The 22,190-nt window shown below is 46.0% G+C and overlaps 1 protein-coding gene across 1 annotated transcript in view; it reads right to left on the bottom strand.

Annotated features, from left to right (window-relative positions):
• The window catches only part of LOC139279636 (C-Jun-amino-terminal kinase-interacting protein 1-like), a 260,229-nt gene that overhangs the window by 65,124 nt on the left and 172,915 nt on the right, over positions 1-22,190 (bottom strand). Inside the window, exon 6 of the mRNA XM_070898745.1 lies at positions 20,003-20,812. Coding sequence (XP_070754846.1) covers positions 20,003-20,812 — 810 coding nt within the window. The remainder of the gene's footprint in view (positions 1-20,002; positions 20,813-22,190) is intronic.

Below are 22,190 nucleotides of genomic sequence, written 5' to 3'. Positions count from 1 at the left end.
ATACTCCAGGTGTGGCCTCACCAAGGCCCTGTACAATTGTAGCAACACCTCCCTGCCCTTGTACTCAAATCCCCTCGCTATGAAGGCCAACATGCCATTTGCTTTCTTAACCGCCTGCTGTACCTGCATGCCAACCTTCAATGACTGATGTACCATGACACCCAGGTCTCTTTGCACCTCCCCTTTTCCTAATCTTACAAAATGACAAAATGACAAACAACCTGTGAATAAAGCTGGAAAAGTGGGAACTGAAGATTACGATTATATTTAATGTTTTAAATCCTGAAAGTAAAAGCAACATTAGTTATGTTCCTCCATTCAATTTAACGAGGAGATTGCATCATATCATTCCGATTTCTTTACTTGTTTCTGATCATGTCACTGTTGAGTGAAACACTCAACGGGATTGGCTGGAGACTGATGATGTGCTTAGTCATTTAATAGATATCTTTAAAATGATGAAAGGCTTTGACAGAGTGGACAGAGAGAGAATGTTTCCACATAACTAGAGGCCATCAATATAAGATAGTCACCCAGAAATCCAATAGAGAATTCAGAAGAAACGTCTTTACCCAGCGAATGGTGGGAATGTGGAACTCGCGACCACAAGGAGTGGATGAAGTGAATAGTATAGATGCATTTAAGGGGAGGTTAGATAAGTATGAAGGAGAAGGGGGTAGGCGGATAGTTAGATGAGGAAAGATGGGAGGAGCTCAAGTGGAGCATAAACGCTGGCATTGGACTGATTGAGCCGAATGGTCTGTTTCTGTGCCGTATATCCTATGTAAGTGTGCTAAAGTCAGCTGTCACGTGACATCAACTGATAGCACCATGGTAACTGCTGCACACCTCAGCTCAGCTCACTACAAAATACACTAACTTCTGTCTCAATGGCCTCATAAGTGCTTCGCAAGTCCCAGGTTTCCCTCTGCGTAGCGCATGCGCGAAAACCCAAAACCTTCTTGACAGATCCTCCACATCCCCGGGAAATGGACATTCGCTGCCAGAGAGGCGAGCTATTTGCCCAACTCTTCCCAGCGAATTCCCGTGAAACTCTTACGCCTAGTAAAAGCAGGCGTAAGGTTTGCTTTTATCAGCGCAAGAGTGAAAATAAATAATAAATTACAATTTTTTAACACATTAAAAAATGTGTAAAGTAAGTATTTTTGGCCCCTTGAAAAATATTTACATTTATTTTTCAAAAAATTTAATTTTTGTTTTAAATGTTTAATTAAGTTCTATTTTAATTAATTTTAAACATTTATTGATTTTTTTAAAATTTCAGTGTTAAAATGTTTTTTGGGTGATTCCTATTAATCTTATGGGGATTCCGTACGTAAATGGAATCCCTGGAAGCTTAATGCGAATCCTCCTTTGTGATTGGTTGGGATGGTCCACAGGGATACTTGCGAACCGCCTGTGCCCCTGGGATACATGGGCCTTTATGCCGGCCTATGCACAGAGACCCAGGAGCGAGAGTCTCTATAGATCTGGGACCAACACGTTGGTGCGTAGTTTTTTGGGGGTTTGGAGGCATCCGCCCGCGGGAAGCCTCCGGCCACAAATTCAGGCCCAAAGTCTCACCAAACGCTTTTGTCAATTTTTAATGAATTTTACCAAAGGGTTTTTAAAAAAAAGGGGGGGGTCTCATTTGAAACAGGGGTGATTTTAACCCTACTCGTTCAGCAGAATCCTGGTAGATGGGGAGTTAAAATCGCTCTGGTTCTTAACCTTTAATGCCCTTGGGACGTTTTACTATGTTAAAGGCGCTATATAAATAAAATTTTAAAAGTTATTAACCTGCCCAAAAGCCTCCATGATCACAACATCTGCAATTTTAACCCTCCTGAGCAGGCAGCAGGGACACACACCCAAGACAACAGGGTCCTTCTTCTATGCATGTTGCGGCCCGATGACATCATTGAGACCGACTGTAATTTTATCTTAGGTCTGAGCGGCAAATTCACCTGGAGTTAAAATCGGGGCCAAGTGGTAAAATTGTTTACTTGAGATCAGATCCTTCGACTGTGAAACCTCATCCCAAATTTTAAGTTTCTGATATTAACTCTTATATTGCCAGGGCTGTTTCCTTCTATTATAATAGTCTATTAGAGGCAGGACTCAGATGTGTCAGAAACTAAGTGTGATGTATGTACATGTGAGCATGCTCACAGGTTTGTACAGCTGTTGCATCATGAGTGGCTTAGCCAGTCACGTGATGTTCACAAGACTCAATAAAACCCCAGCCAGCTGGGTCTAGGTTATCCACGATGAGGTATGCAGTTGTGAGCCTGATGGATGAACTGGTAATGTGTAGTATGATTGTTAAACCTTTGTTAATAAACCAATTAGTTCTTAATAGCAAGGTGTTGTTATGAATTCTTAAGCAAAGAACCGATGAAGCAAATACATGACACAAAATTTTCCTGGAAGAAACGATTACGTGTGGGGAAAATCCCCAACACAACCCCATATCCGTCCAGCCACTAATGTGTTATGCTATTAGTGTCTAAAACATGGATACGGTAGTGTAGTGGTTACGTTATTGGATCAGTAATCCAGGGACCAGGACTAAGAACAAATCCCACCACTGCAGCTTGTGAATGGATTCACTTAATGAAATCTAGACATAAAAACTGGCATCAGTAAAAGTGACCATGCTGCTGTCGGGTTGTTGCAAAAACGCAACTGGTTCACTTTCGGGAAGGAAACCTGCTGTCCTTACCTGTCTTACATGACTCCAGCCCCACACCGACATGGTTGACTCTTCACTGCCCTCTGAAGTGGCCCAGCGAGCCACTTGGTTGTGTCAGCTGTGGCTCAGTGGGTAGCACTCTCACCTCTCAGCCAGAAGGTTGTGGGTTCAAGTCCCACTCCAGGGACTTGAACACTTAAATCTAAGCTGACACTCCCACTGCAATGCTGAGGGAGTGCTGCATTGTTGGAGGTGCCGTCTTTTGGATGAGACGTTAAACCGAGGCCCCGTCTACCTTCTCAGGTGGACGCAAAAGATCCCATAGCACTATTTCAAAAGAAGATCAAGGGAGTTATCCCCAGTGTCCTGGTCAATATTAATCCCTCAATCAACAAAAAAACAGATTTCTGGTCATTATCACATTGCTGTTTGTGGGATCTTGCTGTGCGCAAGTTGGCTGCCACGTTTCCCACATTACAACAATGACTACACTCCAAAAGTACTTCATTGGCTGTAAAGCACTTTGAGATGTGTGGTGGTCGGGAAAGGTGCTATATAAATGCAAGTCTTTCTTTCTATTATAAAACTGCTCAAGGAGGCTCATCACCCCCTTCTCATGGGCAACTGGGGATGGGAAATAAATTGGTGGCCTTGCCAGTAATGCCCACATCCCGACAATGATTTATTTTAAAGTTTCTGCCTAGTGGTGCATCTATTGCAATGAGTGTTCCAAGAGAAACCATGAAGCATAAATCGCACACAGTTTCATCCCTCAAGACTTGAGCACAAAATCCAGGTAGACATTTCAGCTCAGTACTGCAGGAATGCAGCACTGAACAGAGGGCCCGTCTGCCTGGTCAGATAGGCTACCAGAACCCCCTGACATTATTCAAAGTGCAAGAATACTCTCATTCTCCTGGATAATATTCCTTCCTCAACCAGCACCAACAGGAACAGATTCGCCCGCTGATACAAAGAGCAGGAGAATTGCCTGCCGAAGTGCGGTTACAAGAAAGAAAAAGAAAGAAAGACTTGCATTTATATAGCACCTTTCACGACCACCGGACATCTCACAGTCAATGAAGTAGTTTTGGAGTGTAGTCACTGTTGTAATGTAGGAAATGCGGCAGCCAACTTGCGCACAGCAAGCTCCCACAAACAGCAATGTGATAATGACCAGATAATCTGTTTTTTTTAGTGATGTTGATTGAAAGATAGATATTGGTCGGGACACCGGGGATAACTCCCCCTGTTCTTCTTCGAAATAGTGCTGTGGGATCTTTTATGTCCATTTGAGAGAGCAGACAGGTCCTCGGTTTAATGTCTCATCCAAAAGACAGTGCAGCACTCCCTCAGCACTGCACTGGGAGTGTCAGCCTAGACTTGAACCCACAACCTTCTGAGGTGAGAGTGCTACCCACTGAACCACAGCTGACACTCTGGAGAGCAGGAGAGTCGGATGAGAGGACAGGATATAAAGAACGGGACACAGTGGATCTGAGCACAAAAAAAAAGGAGTGACGTCAAAGGACAGCAGGTAGGTGATTGGTGGGTCAGTTGTACAGTTTTTTTCCTTTAAACTAAGAGCTGGGGAACTATAACTTTAACATTATTAAATATTAACTTAAATTAAATAATTAAAATAAGTATAACTAATCATTTGATTAAAAACTTTAACCAAATAAGTAAATAAAGTGATGGCAGGGCAAGCTGTGTATCGGGACTGTACTATGTGGGAGTTTGTGGACAGCGAGACTGTCCTGTATTCCCACATCGGCAGGAAAGGTCTCTGCCTTCAGTCACTCCGACTCAGAGTCATTGAGCTCAAGTGCGAGTTAAAGACACTCTGAAACATAAGGGACAGGGGGGGAGGAATTTCTGGATAGTTTTAACCAGAACACAGTCACACCTCAGAGGAAAGCACAGGTTCAGGAAGGGGAGGGTGTGACTGTGAGGGAGCCGGGTAGCGGAGATTTAGGAGAGGTTGAGAAGGAGGTCACGCAGACACTGGTCCTGTCCAACAGGTACGATGTACTCGCTACCTGTGAGGACAAGGATGCAGACTGCAGGGAGGACAGACACAATGCAGACCAAGGCACCATGGCTCAGAAGGCTGTCTCAGAAGTGGGGGGCAGAACAGAAATGTAATAGGAGCATCCTCTGCAGCCAAGAATGAGAATCTCGATGGGTGTGTTATTAGGGTAAGGGATATCTTATGGCGGCTGGAGAGGAACGTGTCAAGGAACGTGGGAAATCCAGTTGTCGTGGTCCATGTGGGAACAAACTGTTGTGTTCATACTCTATTTGTTGGTTACACAAACCCTCACTAGACAGGCATTAGGACCCTGCGGTAGACAACCCTGACAGTGATGAACCAGTATGGTTTACACTGTTAGTGACATTTCGCACATCGGTTCGGGCAAATTCAAGGACTGTGACATAAACATTGATGGCATGCCCGTCTGCCTCCTCATTAACCTTGGAGCCAAAGTCCCCATGTTGAACAAGGTTATGTACAAATCCCACTTCATGCGCTGTCAACTACAGCCCGCAACTTCCACTCTACATGCGTACTCCGACTCCAAAATTGAGGTCATATCTGTCCCAATATACTACAAGGACATAACAGAGGAGAACTTTTCCTTTCATGTCGTGAAAGGACGAAGCCTCATGGGTGTTGATCTTTTTGACAAGCTTGGGTTCAAAGTTTACGACCCAACCAGCACACCTGTGTACACGGTGGACTTTGATAAGCAGTATCCCTCAATCTTCACAGGGTTTGGGGTGACAACAAAATTCTACCATCGTCCAAGCATTGACCCTTCCATCAAACCGGTTACGCAGTGACTTCGCCGTCTCCAATTCGTGATTCGCGACCGAGTATTCGCAGAATTAACGTGACTCGAATCTCAGGGAGTCATTGAGAGCATCGACTCCTCACCCTGGATCTCGAACTTAGTCATTGCTTGGTGTAAAAATGGGGAGATCCACCTGAAAGAGGTCAACAAGGCCATCATCCCCGACAAGTACCCTCTTCCTACCATCGACAAACTGTCTTCAGAATTCCATGGCTCAATGACCTGCATTTCAAATGGCCAGAAAATTCAATAAGTTCAGTGATCTCATCAACAATCGTCACTATTCTGCAGCGTATGTTCATGAAGTGGGGCCGGCCAGAGGTTATAATCATGACAATGAACCACAGTTTGTGTCCGACCAGTTTGCGGATTTCCTCATTCGTCATACTATCGAGCATCGCCTTACTGCTCGGTACAATCCTCAAAGCAACGGAGGTGTTGAGCGATTTAACCGCGTCATCAAAGAGGGTTTTTGAAAGCCAACCTCGCAACAGGCCAATCGTTCAATGAAGTAGTTCAAACCATTCTCCACATATCGTTCGTCAAAGCACTCGCTAACGGGGAAGACACCTGCTCAGCTCATGATTGGGCGAAATCTTCGCTGGCTACTGGACATTCTCATATCCCCAGCCAAACCTAGTGCGAAGATAATCACACTCGCACCCCAGATTTCGGAACGCCAACGAAAAGTGAAGTCGTACACTGACACAAAAACGATGCGCTCAAAAGCCCCAACTGAAGAATGGAGATTGGGTCGGACTTAAACAGCCAAACCGTAGCCATAAGCTCGCATCTTCACTTTCGCCTCCAAAACAGATCAGGCGAAAGTTCAGCCCTCACACCTACGAGCTTAAAACTAAACAAAGAAAACTACGTAGGTATGAAGGGCGAGTTGGCCAAGGTAGATTGGGAAACTACATTAAAAAGTATGATGGTAGACAAGCAAGGGCTAGCATTTGAACAATTAATACATAATTTACAACAAACATTCATTCCTTTAAGGCACAAAACCCCCACAGGAAAAGTGGTCCAACCGTGGCTAACAAGAGTAGTTAAAGATAGTATTAGATCAAAGGAAGAGGCTTATAATGTTGCCAAAAAGAGCAGTAAGCCTGAGGATTGGGAGGATTTTAGAATTCAGCAAAGGACCAAGAAATTGATAAAGAAAGGGAAAATAGATTGAGAGTAAACTAGCGAGAGACATAAAAACAGACGGTAAAAGCTTCTATAGGTATGTAAAAAGGAAAAGATTAGCAAAAGTAAATGTGGGTCCCTTTACAGGCTGAGACAGGAGAAATTATAATGGGGGAATAAGGAAATAGCAAAGAAATTAAACAAATACTTTGTGTGTCTTCATGGAAGAAGACACAAAAAATGTCCTGGAAATAATGGAGAACCAAGGGTCTGGTGAGAATGAGGAACTGAAAGAAATGGAATACAGGTGCAGCGCCCCGATCCGGAACCCTTGGGACCAAGGCCGTTCCAGATTTTGCATTTTGCCGGATTTCGGAACGTCTTTCTGACGTCAAGAATCTGGAAACACCTGAGCCCAGGTTTGAGTATTTCCGGATTGCGGAACGTCAGCAGCGGGGTGTTCGCCGGGCGATGAGGTCATCGGCAGGAGCCCGCCGCCGGAGAAGAGTTCGGCTGGGGCCCCGCCGGCGAGGAGATGTTCGGGGGGTGGCCGCCGGCGAGGTAGTGTTCGGTGAGGGGGGGGGGGGGCGCCGACGAGGTGGTGTTCGGGTGGAGCCCGCCGAAGAGCTGGTCAGGCAGCCCCATCGTGGAGGTGGTGTTCGGGTGGGCCGGCGAGGAGGCCTCGAGGTAAGGGCATTGGTGGCGAGGCGAGTCCCGAGGTCGGGCGGCAATGAGGCGAGGCCCGAGCTCGGGCAGCAGCGTGGCGATGGCCAGTGACGAGCCCAGAGGTCGGGCAGCGGCGAGACCTCGAGGTCGGCGGGTTCACAATTCGGACGACCCTGCCACCAATCGGTCCGGAGTCCGGATTCCGGAACATTCCGGATTCGGAACTCCGGATTTTGGACGCTCAACCTGTATTAGTAAAAAAATTGTACTGGTGAAATTATTGATTGAAAGCCAATAAATCCCTGGACATAAGCATCCAAGGGTTTTGAATGAGGTGACTATAGAGATAGTGGATGCATTGGTTGTCATCTTTCAAAATTCCATGGATTGTAGAACGGTTCCTGCCGATTGAAAGGTAGCAAATGTAACCCCGCTATTTCAGCAAGGAGGGAGAGAGAAAATAGGGAATTACAGACCAGTTAGCCTGACATCAGCAATAGGGAAAATAGAATCTATTATTAAAGACGTGGTAACATGGGCATTTAGAAAAGAATAATAGGATTGGGCAGAATCAACACGGATTTATGAGAGGGAAATCATGTTTGGCGAATCTGTTAGAGGTTTTTGAGGTTGTAACTAGCACAATAGATAAAGTGGAACCAGTGGATGTGGTGTATTTGGATTTTCAGAATGTATTCGATAAGGTGCCACACAAAAGGTTATTAAGCAAAAAATTAGGGCTCATGGGATGGAGGGTAATATACTAGCATGGATTGAAAATTGGTTAAAGGACAGAAAACAGTGAGTAGGAATGAACGGATCATTTTCGGGTTGGCAGGCTGTAACTAATGGGGTACCGCAAAGATCGATGCTTAGGCCCCAGCTATTCACAATCTATACCAATGATTTGGATGAGGGGACCGAGTGTAATATATCCAAGTGTGCTAATGATACGAAAGCTATGTGGGAATGTACGTTATGAGGAGGATGCAAAGAGGCTTCAAGGCAATATAGACAGGCTAAATGAGTGGGAAAGAACATGGCAAATGGAATATAATGTGGAGAGATGTGGTTAGGAGAAATAGAAAAGCAGAGTATTTTTTAAATGGTGAGAGATTGGGAAATGTTGTTGTTCAGAGGGACCTGGGTGTCCTTGTACACGGATCACTGAAAGTTAACATGCAGGCACAGTTAGCAATTAAGAAAGCAAATTACTAGAGGATTTGAGTATAAGAATAAAGATTTCTTACTACAATTGTACAGGGCCCTGGTGAGATTGCACCTCGAGTATTGTGTACAGTTTTGGTCTCCCGACCTAAGGAAGGATATCTTTGCCATAGAGGGAGTGCAACGAAGGTTCACGACTGGGATGGAGGGATTATCCTATGAAGAGAGATTGAGTAGACTAGGTCTATAGTCTCTAGAATTTAGAAGATTTTTGGATATTAAGGGAATCAAGGGATATGGGGATAGTGCAGGAAGGTGGAGCTAAGGTGGAGCTGAGGTAGAAGATCAGCCATAATCTTATTGAATGGCGGAGAAGGCCCAAAGGGCCAAATGGCCTACTCCTGCTCCTATTTCTTATGTTATGTTCTAACTTGCAGAATGAGCATATAATTGTCAAATGAAATTCAACACAGATAAATGTGAAGTATCAAATTTTGCTAAGAAAAATAGGGAGGACACAAATTACTTGGAAAATAAAAATCTAAATGGGATAGAGGAGCAAAGGGATTTAGGAGTACAAATACACAAATCACTAAAAGTTAACAAGGTTAACAAGGCCATGAAAAAGCAATCCAAGCACTAGGGTTTATTTCCAGGGGGATAGAATTGAAAAGTAGTGAAGTTATGCTAAACTGGTATCAAACCTTGGTTAGACCACACTTGGAGTACTAGTCGACATATTATAAAAAGGATATAGAGGCACTGGAGAGGGTGCAGAAGATTTACAAGGATGATACCAGAAATGCGAGGGTATACATATCAGGAAAGGATGAATAGGCTGGGTTCTTGAGAAGGCTGAGGGGTGACCTAATCTTTAAAATTATGAAAGGTTTTGATAAGAGTAGATACAGAGAGAGTGTTTCCACTTGTGGGGAAGAGCATAACTAGAGGCCATCAATATAAGATAGTCACCAAAAAATCAAATAGGGAATTCAGAAGAAACTTCTTTACCCAGAGAGTGGTGAGAATGTGGAACTCGCTGCCAAAGAGAGTGGTTGAAGTGAATAGTATAGATGCATTTTAAGGCCCAAATTTCCCCAGCTGCCTAGAGCAGCATAGTTAGGGGTGCCATGCCGATTTTGTGAGCCAAAAAAAGCGCCAAAAATGTACCTTCTACTTTGGCCGCTCCCTCGTAGTCCGGTTCCAGTGGCATGGCACTGCAGAGACTGCGGAGGGCGGAGCTTCCGCCGCATTTGCTCAGTGCAGCCGGCAGGGGGGCGGGGCTTAGGCCCAGCGTCTCGTGGAGTGCCGGCAGGGGGATGCATGTCCGTTTGAGCGTGCGGGCATGCGTAATTCGCGTTTCAGCGGGCACGCATGTAGTGGAGCAGGAAGCTTGGCAATCGGCCAATTAAAGGGAAAGCGTCCTCAGTGCCTCAGCATCATTGGCAAAGGACCATATATAAAGGTAAGGTGTGAATAGTGATTTTTGGGTGGCTGAGGGAGTGGAAAGGAGTGCTGGATAGGTGGAAGAAAGGCGACAACGGTGATTTTTGAACATTACCTGAGTGAAATTAGGGATTCGTGCAATAAAGGTATAGCAGTTATCATGGGCGACTTTAATCTACATATTGATTGGGCTAACCAAACTGGTAGCAGTGCGGTGGAGGAGGATTTCCTGGAGTGTATTAGGGATGGTTTTCTGGACCAATATGTCGAGGAACCAACCAGGGAGCTGGCCATCCTAGACTGGGTGATGTGTAATGAGAAAGGACTAATTAGCAATCTTGTTGTGCGAGGCCCCTTGGGAAAGAGTGACCATAATATGGTAGAATTTTTTATTAAGATGGAGAGTGACACAGTTAATTCAGAGACTAGGGTCCTGAACTTAAGGAAAGGTAACTTCGATGGTATGAGATGTGAATTGGCTAGAATAGACTGACGAGTGATACTTAAAGGGTTGATGGTGGATAGGCAATGGCAAACATTTAAAGATCACATGGATGAACTTCAACAATTGTACATCCCTGTCTGGAGTAAAAATAACATCCCTGTCTGGAGTAAAAATAAAACGGGGAAGGTGGCTCAACCGTGGCTAACAAGGGAAATTAAGGATAGTGTTAAATCCAAGGAAGAGTCATATAAATTGGCCAGAAAAAGCAGCAAACCTGAGGACTGGGAGAATTTTGTAATACAGCAGAAGAGGACAAAGGGTTTAATTAGGAGGGGGGAAATAGAGTATGAGAGGAAGCTTGTTGGGAACACAAAAACTGACTGCAAAAGCTTCTATAGATAAGTGAAGAGAAAAAGATTAGTGAAAACAAACGTAGGTCCCTTGCAGTCAGATTGCAGTCAGATTCAGGTGAATTTATAATGGGGAACAAAGAAATGGCTTTGGTTCTGTCTTCACGAAGGAAGACACAAATAACCTTCTGGAAATACTAGGGGACCGAGGGTCGAGTGAGAAGGAGGAACTGAAGGAAATCCTTATTAGGCGGGAAATTGTGTTAGGGAAATTGATGGGATTGAAGGTCGATAAATCCCCGGGGCCTGATAGTCTGCATCCCAGAGTGCTTAAGGAAGTAGCCCTAAAAATAGTGGATGCATTGGTAATCATTTTCCAATAGTCTATCGACTCTGGATCGGTTCCTATGGACTGGAGGGTAGCTAATGTAACACCACTTTTTAAGAAAGGAGGGAGAGAAAATGGGTAATTAGAGATCGGTTAGCCTGACATCAGTAGTGGGGAAAATGTTCAATCAATTATTAAAGATGAAATAGCAGCACATTTGGAATGCAGTGACGGGATCGATCCAAGTCAGCATGGATTTATGAAAGGGAGATCCTGCTTGACAAATCTTTTCGAATTTTGTGTGGATGGAACTGGTGGAGTGGACAAGGGAGAACCAGTGGATGTGGTGTATTTGGACTTTCAAACGGCTTTCGACAAGGTTCCACACAAGAGATTGGTGTGCAAAATTAAAGCACATGGTATTGGGGGTAATGTTCTGGCGTGGATAGAGAACTGGTTGGCAGACAGGAAGCAGAGAGTCAGGATAAATGGATCCTTTTCAGAATGGCAGGCAGTGACTAGTGGGGTGCCGCAGGGCTCAGTGCTGGGACCCCAACTATTTACAATATACATTAATGATTTGGATGAGGGAATTGAGTGTAATATCTCCAAGTTTGCAGATGACACTAAGCTGGGTGGCGGTGTGAGCTGTGAGGAGGACACTTAAAAGCTGCAGGGTGATGTGGACAGGTTAGGTGAGTGGGCAAACGCGTGGCAGATGCAGTATAATGTGGATAAATGTGAGGTTATCCACGTTGGTGGCAAAAACACGAAGGCAGAATATTATCTGAATGGCGGCAGATTAGGAAAAGGGGAGATGCAACGAGACCTGGGTGTCATGGTACATCAGTCATTGAAAGTTGGCATGCAGGTAAAGCAGGCAGTGAAGAAGGCAAATGGTATGTTGGCCTTCATAGCTAGGGGATTTGAGTTTTGGAGCAGGAAGGTCTTACTGCAGTTGTATAGGGCCTTAGTGAGGCCTCACCTGAAATATTGTGTTCAGTTTTGGTTGCCTAACCTGAGGAAGGACGTTCTTGCTATTGAGGGAGTGCAGACTGATTCCCGGGATGGCAGGACTGACATATGAGGAGAGACAGGATTGACTGGGCCTGTATTCACTGGAGGTTAGAAGGATGAGAGGGGGATCTCATAGAAACATAAAATTCTGATGGAACTGGACAGGTTAGATGTGGGAAGAATGTTCCTGAGGTTGGGGAAGTCCAGAACCAGGGGACATAGTCTAAGGATAAGGGGCTAAGCCATTTAGGACTGAGATGAGAAACTTCTTCACTCAGAGAGTTGTTAACCTGTGGAATTCCCTACCGCAGAGAGTTGTTAATAAGAACATAAGAATTAGGAACAGAAGTAGGCCATCTAGCCCCTCGAGCCTGCTCCGCCATTCAACAAGATCATGGCTGATCTGGCCGTGGACTCAGCTCCACTTACCCACCCGCTCCCCGTAACCCTTAATTCCCTTATTGGTTAAAAATCTATCTATCTGTGACTTGAATACATTCAATGAGATAGCCTCAACTGCTTCCTTGGGCAGAGAATTCCACAGATTCACAACTCTCTGGGAGAAGAAATTCCTTCTCAACTCGGTTTTAAATTGGCTCCCCCATATTTTGAAGCTGAGCCCCCTAGTTCTAGTCTCCCCGACCAGTGGAAACAACCTCTCTACCTCTATCTTGTCTATCCCTTTCATTATTTTAAATGTTTCTATAAGATCACCCCTCATCCTTCTGAACTCCAACGAGTAAAGACCCAGTCTACTCAATCTATCATCATAAGATAACCCCCTCATCTCCGGAATCAGCCTCGTGAATCGTCTCTGTACCCCCTCCAAAGCTAGTATATCCTTCCTTAAGTAAGGTGACCAAAACTGCACGCAGTACTCCAGGTGCAGCCTCACCAATACCCTATACAGTTGCAGAAGGACCTCCCTGCTTTTGTACTCCATCCCTCTCGCAATGAAGGCCAACATTCCATTCGCCTTCCTGATTACCTGCCGCACCTGCAAACTAACTTTTTGGGATTCATGCACAAGGACCCCCAGGTCCCTCTGCACCGCAGCATGTTGTAATTTCTCCCCATTCAAATAATATTCCCTTTTACTGTTTTTTTTCCCCAAGGTGGATGACCTCACACTTTCCGATATTGTATTCCATCTGCCAAACCTTAGCCCATATGCTTAACCTATCTAAATCTCTTTGTAGCTTTTCTGTGTCCTCTACACAACCCGCTTTCCCACTAATCTTTGTGTCATCTGCAAATTTTGTTACACTATACTCTGTCCCCTTTTCCAGGTCATCTATGTATATTGTAAACAGTTGTGGTCCCAGCACCGATCCCTGTGGCACACCACTAACCACCGATTTCCAACCCGAAAAGGACCCATTTATCCCAACTCTCTGCTTTCTGTTCGCCAGCCAATTCTCTATCCATGCTAATACATTTCCTCTGACTCCGCGTACCTTTATCTTCTGCAGTAACCTTTTGTGTGGCACCTTAGCGAATGCCTTTTGAAAATCTAAACACACCACATCCATCGGTACACCTCTATCCACCATGCTCATTATATCCTCAAAGAATTCCAGTAAATTAGTTAAACATGATTTCCCCTTCATGAATCAATGCTGCGTCTGCTTGATTGCACTATTCCTATCTAGATGTCCCGCTATTTCTTCCTTAATGATATTTTCAAGCATTTTCTCCACTACAGATGTTAAACTAACCGGCCTATATTTACCTGCCTTTTGTCTGCCCCCTTTTTTAAACAGAGGCGTTACATTAGCTGCTTTCCAATCCGCTGGTACCTCCCCAGAGTCCAGAGAATTTTGGTAGATTATAACGAATGCATCTGCTATAACTTCCGCCATCTCTTTTAATACCCTGGGATGCATTTCATCAGGACCAGGGGGCTTGTCTACCTTGAGTCCCATTAGCCTGTCCAGCACTACCCACCTAGTGATAGTGATTATCTCAAGGTCCTCCCTTTCCACATTCCTGTGACCAACAATTTTTGGCATGGTTTTTGTGTCTTCCACTGTGAAGACCGAAGCAAAATAATTGTTTAAGGTCTCAGCCATTTCCACATTTCCCATTATTAAATCCCCCTTCTCATCTTCTAAGGGACCAACATTTACTTTAGTCACTCTTTTCCATTTTATATATCTGTGAAAGCTTTTACTATCTGTTTTTATGTTTTGCGCAAGTTTACCTTCGTAATCTATCTTTCCTTTCTTTATTGCTTTCTTAGTCATTCTTTGCTGTCGTTTAAAATTTTCCCAATCTTCTATTTTCCCACTAACCTTGGCCACCTTATCCGCATTGGTTTTTAATTTGATACTCTCCTTTATTTCCTTGGTTATCCACGGCTGGTTATCCCTTCTCTTACCGTCCTTCTTTTTCACTGGAATATATTTTTGTTGAGCACTATAAAAGAGCTCCTTAAAAGTCCTCCACTATTCCTCAATTGTGCCACCGTTTAGTCTGTGTTTCCAGTCTACTTTAGCCAACTCTGCCCTCATCCCACTGTAGTCCCCTTTGTTTAAGCATAGTACGCTCGTTTGAGACACTACTTCCTCACCCTCAATCTGTATTACAAATTCAACCATACTGTGATCACTCATTCCGAGAGGATCTTTTTTCCTTGATGCCAGTTCATGGATATATTCAAGAGGGAGTTAGATATGGCCCTTACGGCTAAAGGGATCAAGGGGTATGGAGAGAAAGCAGGAAAGGGGTACTGAGGTGAATGAGGTGAATGATCAGCCATGATCTTATTGAAGGTGGTGCAGGCTCGAAGGCCGAATGGCCTACTCCTGCACCTATTTTCTATGTTTTTATGTTTTTATGTAAGTCCAATGCACGAATGACGCAAGAGCGTGCAACAAGAACAAAGAAGTTCCTCCATGAGAAAGTGGAGAAACTGGTCGCTGTCATTGAGGAGAAATGGCTGGAGCTGGATATCAGTAAGAGTGGTCCCACAAAAGTTGCACCCAAGGAAATGAGAAGAAGATGGAACGTAGTTGCAGAAGAATACTCCGCAGGAGTGAATACCGCAAGATCTGGAAGCCATTGCAAAAATAAATGGCAGGACTTTAGTCAAGTAGTGAGTGTAAGTAATATTGTCATCTTTAAATGGAATTGCAATTGAAAATGTGACCATCTGTATATGTCCCACCCATCAGAAGCGCACCATGTGTGAAAAGTTATATTTTCATCTTTGCAGAAAAAATTGGCCCACAACAAAAGGGAAAGACCTGGAACAGAAGGGCCGCCAAATCTGCACCAACTATCAGCCCTGGAACAGAGGGTTGCTGCCTTGCTGAGTCGCACCTGCAGAAAAAGAATCAGCTCTGCACAAGCTGGACCCACACGCGAGGGTGAGGGTGAGTCATTAAAATGCATCGTCGCCCTTCAAGTCAACCTGCGTGAGACTACTCATGCCACCCATCCTGCCCCCTCCTGTGCTGCTAACCATTTGACTGTTCTGTTGTATTTTGCAGAAGACGACGACACTCCTCAACATCCTGAAGATCCACCAGAAGATCTAAATGCGTGCGCTCTAGATCTAGACCAAGTGGGGTGGGGGGGGGAGATATCCATGGAAATGTGTTCACGGGAAAATGCTGATCGCGATATGGATCAGTCCATAGTACAGGGCATCACACTGCCAGAAACATCCATGAGCTCCTTGGTGACATTCCATGGTTTCACACCTTCCAAGGTTGCGGGTCCCAGTGGCGATGGTGAAATGCATGTTGGAACACCCAGTGCCCCACCGTCCCAGCTTGCGCCTCGCACTGGAGGGGTGCCAGAGGGGAAGGAGAAGCCGACCAGTCTCTCCTGAGATGCAGCCTTCAGCAGTTGTTAATCAGGTTCTGTCATTGGGTGAGGAGACCAATGCCTTTACAAGATCACTCGTGGCGACAGTCAGTGGGGTGCGTGATGAGGTAGCGACACTGTCAGGAGAAATATCAGCACTGAGAAGGGAACTGAGGGCGGGCATTTCAGAGGGCGTACAAACGAAGGCAGATGCCATGAGGGAGCTGGCTTCTGCAGTAAGGGCACAAAGGCCGGATACTCAAATGCCACTCCCATTTCAATTCACGCACCAGCCACTGGTGAGACCCAAGCCGGGCCCCCAACCCCCCCACCACCATCACCGACCCCATGAGGAAGTGAACTTTCCCCGAGATGTGAGTGAGGGATGGGTGAAGTCTTTCTTTGCTGCTGTTGTTGTTGTCGTTGAAGTGCATTGTAAAATATCCAATAAAAGATATTTTGCATTAAGACTGAATCATGTTCCATTAGGACCACACAACATTTAGGGACAATTGTAAAAAGTAGAAATCCCTCACCCCATAGTCATGCGTGCCTGCCGCCCCTAGCCCTGGTGGGAGGGCTAGCCAGTGTGTTCTGCAGTCGACAAGGTAGGGCTGCTCTATTTTCAGTAGCTGATTTATCTTTCATTTATTTTTGATCATGTTGTGCAGCTGTTGTGCTGAAGATGCTGTGCTGTTGTGCTGATGTTGTGAAAGTCTTTCGAGCTTTAGAATCCTCTCACTCAGCTTCACCCGCCCCCCCCCCCTCTCCCTCCCCCCTACCCCCCCTTCCCCGGCTATCTATGGCTACCTGCACTGATTTCTTAAATGTCGGTAAGGTTTTTCTGTGCCTACAAAAGTGGCCACATGCACTGGCCTAAGTTAGTTTGGAGTTTTTTATATTCCATGTAATCCTATGTAAACTAGTCATTTATCTGATTACTATTTATGGGATCTTGCACAGATTGGCTGCTGTATTTACTACATTACAACAGTGATTACACTTCAAGAAGTATGCTATTGACTGTAAGGAACTTTGGGATGCCCTGAGGCCATAAAAGGTGCTATATAAATCAAAGTGCTTTCTATAGATAGGACATAGAAACACTGGAGAAAGTTCTACAGAATGAAGGTGAAGCTGTCGGATTGCAGTAAAAATCCATCTGGTTCACTAATGCTCTTTCGGGTAGGAAACCTGCCATCCTTACCTATTCAGTCCCACAGCAATGTTACAAGGTTTACAAGAATGGTACCAGAACTGAGAGACTACAGCTATTGGGAAAGACTGAGCAGGTGGGGGAGTTTTTTTTTCTTTAGAAAGAGGAAGACTGAGAGGAGACCTGCTCGAGGATTTAAAATTATGAATGGGTTGGGGAAGGTAGATGTGGAGAGAATCTAAAACTAGGGGACAGTCACAAATAAATCCAATCGGGAAATAAGGTCCTGGTATTTGTGGTAGGTAACAACGAAAAACTGACAGCGTTCGCTGTTATTACCCCCCTGAAACGGACGGCAGTTTCAGGATGTAGCGTGTGCACATCCTAATGCGGAAATCCTGACGTTGCAGTCAGTGATTCACTGCTCCGACACTGACTGCGCATAGAGAGTGGTTGAGGCGAATAAAAAGATAGGCTGAAAAGCTGAGATGGGGTGGATGGAATGGGAGGAGACGCGTGTGGTGCGTAAACACCAGCACAGACTAGTTGGGGCTGAATGGCCTGTCTCTGTGCTGTGGATGTGATGCAATTCTATTTAAAAGGCGCACAGTTAAGAGATTTTTGTTGTCTCATCACAATCATTAGCCACCTATCAATCAGTCCCATCACACCCAGATACCCTGCCCTCCAATGCATGTTTAGTAAGCATTGTCCAAGGGTGTTGGATAAAGCACACCCTCAACAAACAACAATGTCACAATGACCAGATAGTCTGTTTTTTAGCGAAGTTGATTGAGGGATAAATATTGGTCAAAAACACCAGGATAACTTCCCTGCTGTTCTTTTAAATAGTGCACGCACCTGAGAGGGCAGACAGGGCCTTGGTTTAACATTGCATCCAAAAGACGGCACCTCCAACAGTGCAGCACTCCCTCAGTATTGCAGAGAGAGTGTCAGCCTAGATTATGTGCACAAAATCTTTTTGTATCTTAAACCCATTGCCCCGGTTGGACAAGACTAATTTATAATCAAGGCAACCGATTCTTGGTTTTCATGGAAACATGGACGGAATCATGGAGTTCAATTGTCAGAAGATCCTGTAATAGAGCTCCCCCTAGTGCGTTACTGATGTAATGCAACTACAGATGTAAATACAACAAAGGGTCATGTGACAAAGTCACATGATGGCAGATTTCTGTATTAGAGCCATCTTATGTAGTGTGTTTCTTGGTGATGTTGTAAGGGTATATCACAGATCCTGCAGCCCAGGTGATAAAAAGGGGAATTGCTCCTTCGGTGCCCAAGGGGAGTGTTGGAAATTCCTTGCTGGAATTCTACGATCCCAGCGCGTGATTTAAAATCAATGGGGAGGTGGTGGGGGTGGGGGCTGGGGGGATCTCAGCTCGGGTAGGATAGCGAAGATTGGCCTGGAGTCTCCAGGAATTAAAGAATAATCTCCTGGACACTGCTGCACGTAAACACTGGGATAGCGCTCCTCGGGAGGGTTGGAACAGGGGTGCTAAAGGGTTGGCAGCTGCGAGCGCCGGCATTCGCACCGCTCGGCAATTTCAGTGTGCCTGGACCGCCGGCGATACGGAGTATCGCCCGGGAGCGTCGCGCCGGTGTGCAATGCCCCCGGTATTGACACGCTTTCAAAATTTGTTTTGCGCTGAACCCGTAGCGCCCCCTTGTGACCCTGCCAGAGAAAGCTGGCGTGCAGAGCTGCCCTGGGGCAATAAGGGAAGGAATGACTGCGTGAGGTAAGTGTGATTGATTATTTTTTTTATTTTTTTGCGATTTAAGTTTATTTGGGGCGAGTTATGTATAGGGAGTGTTTTTTGTTCTGATTTTTTTTTATGTTGCGTGGAGGCATTTCTCAGAGCGCTATGAAACCGGCTCTTCAGCTCGGGATATTCAGTTCCTCACCCGGGCTAGCGCCCTGAGATAAGTGTGGAACGCCTCCCTTAGCGCTCGGCTCCACTCTCAGGGTGCAGCTGCTGAATTTTTAGTCTGCCGACACAAACCATTTCCCCGCACTAAATTTATCCACCGCTTGATATTAACGCCTAGAAAAAATGTCAACTGAATTTCCAGCCCACAGGGCGTTAAAAAAAAATGCGTGTGCTTTTTTCAATCGTCTTTGAACACATTCATTTTTTGGTAATAAAAATATTAGAGATAGGACAAAAAATGTTTTTTTGACTTAGGAGAACCACAACAACTGGCATTCAGATAGCGCCCTTGACGTAGTAAAATGTCCCAAGGTGCTTCACACAAGAAGTGGGAGGGTCTTGTTATAAACCTTACAGGGATACGTGGGACCTGAGTTAGCAAGCCAAGCCTGGGGGGTTGCAGAATGTCCCCAGATCTGCATCTAGCCTACGACAGGAGGAAAGGAACGAAAGTCTTATATTTATATAGCACCTTTCACGACCACTGGACGTCTCAAAGCACTTTACAGCCAATGAAGTACTTTTGAGGTGCAGTCACTGTTGTAATGTAGGAAACACGGCAGCCAATTTGCGCACAAGCAAGCTCCCACATACAGCAATGTGATAATGACCAAATAAACTGTTTTTATGTTAAGTTGATTGAGGGATAAATATTGGCTCAGGATACGGGAGATAACTCCCCTGCTCTTCTTCGAAATAGTGCGATGGGATCTTTTACATCCACCTGTGAGAACAGACGGGGCCTCGGTTTAACATTTCATCCGAAAGACGGCACCTCCGACAGTGCACAACTCCCTCAGCACTGCACTGGAGTGTCAACCTAAATTTATGTTCTCAAGTCTCTGGAGTGGGGCTTGAACCCACAACCTTCTGACTCAGAGGCGAGGGTGCTACCCACTGAGCCATGGCTGACACTGTATAAAGCATGATGTCCTAGCACCGTATTCAATAAGGAAATAATTGAAAGCTACTTACTGGACGTCCTTGATCTCCCACTCATAAATACGTTGAGGAACTTCTTGGAGAAAGGGATATCTGCTTCTGGCGTGGAGTCTTCTGACAGACAGACGGAATCCCTCTTCTGCACGCCCTCCTCGTACTCCTCCCCGATGGCGGACTCGTAGGGGGACGCAATGCAGTTGTCGTAGACCGTGGCTGAATCGCTATCATCGCTGTACCCCGAGTAACAGTGTTTGAGGCTCACCAGCTCCAGCTGCATGTTCTCATCCACAACCAGTGTGTACTTAACCGAATCGTAGGACAGTGCGCTGTCCGAGCTAATGGAGGTCCGCGGACAGAGCTCGTCCGCGTGGAGCGAGGTTCGTGGCAACGAGCAGCTGTAGGACGTGGAGAGGCGGGAGAGCACCTCGTCCTCCTCGCTGATCGAAGGTTTGGGCTTTTCCGGCAGGGACAGGCAGTGGGTGAAGTCGACATCCGAGCTGATGGACATCCTGTTCTCGTTGGACTGGGAGAGGAAGGGCTTCTCGTGCTCCGAGGAGTCGGAGTTCCTCTGCACCGGCGTGAGGTAGATCTCCTCGGTGGCCTCGATCGGCACCTGCGCCTGGTAGCAGATACGCTCGCCGTGCGGGGCTTCCTCGCCCCGAGGCCGCTGGCCGTTGGCCGCCGAGCGCCCCGTGGTGTTGGGGGCTATGGCCTCGCCCTGCCCGGGTGGTGCCCGCCGGCACGGGTTAGCCTGGGCCGTCGTGGTCCCTTTGTCGGTGGTGCCGCTCGCTGGTTTGGCCTCATCACCCAGGCACACGTGATCGTGAGTGGGGGTCACCTCTCCTGCAACACACACACCGGTTACTCATTAGCCACCAAGACAAATAGGATAGAATCACAGAATCATAGAAACTTGCAGCACGGAAGGAGGCCATTTCAGCCCATTGTATCTGCGTCGGCCAACAAAGAGCTATCCAGCCTAATCCCACTTTCCAGCTCTTGGTCCGTAGCCCTGTAGGTTACACCACTTCAAGTGCACATTCAAGTTCTTTTTAAATGTGGTGAGGGTTTCTGCCTCTACCACCCTTTCAGGCAGTGAGTTCCAGACCCTCACACCACCCTCTGGGTGAAGAAATTTCCCCTCAAATCCCCTCTAAACCTCCTACCATTTACTTTAAATCTCTGCCCCCTGGTTATTGACCCCTCGGCCAAGGGAAATAGGTCCTTCCTATCCAGGCTATCCAGGCCCCTCATAATTTTATACATCTCAATCAGGTCTCCTCTCAGCCTCCTTTGTTCCAAAGAAAAAAACCCCAGCATCGCCAATCTTTCCTCATAACTAAAATTCTCCAGTCCAGACAACATACTTGAGCTACAAAAACAACCCCCCCAAACAAACCCCTGCTGCATCCTCCAGGTCACTGCAGTGCATTGAAGGGAACGTCTTTGGTTGTACTGCCCAACAAATGCTCCTCCTTGAGGGGCACGAACTAGCAGCTGTAATTATCCTGAGGGACTGGGGGCTGTGGGGAGCTGGATTTTAGGTGGGAGTTGTGTGAAACCCAGAAAGTTCAATGGAATGAGGGATGTGGAGAAGGGTGTGGGGTGGGGTGGGGGGGGGAAAGAGAGAGAGAGAGAGAAAAAGAGAGAGAGAGAGAGAGAAAAAGAGAGAGAGAGAGAAGGGAGGGAGGGAGGAGAGGGAGGGGAACCGGAGTAGGTAGGATGGGGGGTAAGGAGGAGGGAGTGGAAGGAGAAAGGGCAGCGAAAGGTAGAGGGAGGGAAGGAAAGGAGGAGGGAGGGAAAAGAAGAGGGAGGGAGGGAAGGAAAGGAGGAGGGAGGGAAGGAAAGGAGGAGGGAGGGAAGGAAAGGAGGAGGGAGGGAAGGAAAGGAGGGAGGGAAAGAGGGAAAGATGTCGGGAGAGAGAAAAGAAGAGAGGTAGGGAGGAAAGGGACAGAATGGAGGTGCAAGGATAGGCTAACTGGATTGCTCTTTGAAAAAGCCGGCACAGACTCAATGGGCAGAATGGCCTCCTTCTGTGCGATATATGATTGGATGAATTGCTTTCTGACCCAATTAGCAGCTTTAAAGAAGCAGGCCATCTTCAACACGAGTGCACTTCAGCAGCAGAATAATGCACCATGCGTTACAATCCTGTTGCTATAAAATAGTTAATCAGGGCACAAGGGATTGGGTAATAGGTTATTAAAATGATTAATTTTGG

Source organism: Pristiophorus japonicus, chromosome 14 (genome assembly GCF_044704955.1).
Source record: "Pristiophorus japonicus isolate sPriJap1 chromosome 14, sPriJap1.hap1, whole genome shotgun sequence".
NCBI lineage: Eukaryota > Metazoa > Chordata > Chondrichthyes > Pristiophoridae > Pristiophorus > Pristiophorus japonicus.
The sequence above is the reverse complement of the archived record's forward strand: the minus strand, read 5'-3'. Positions and strand labels throughout refer to the sequence as shown.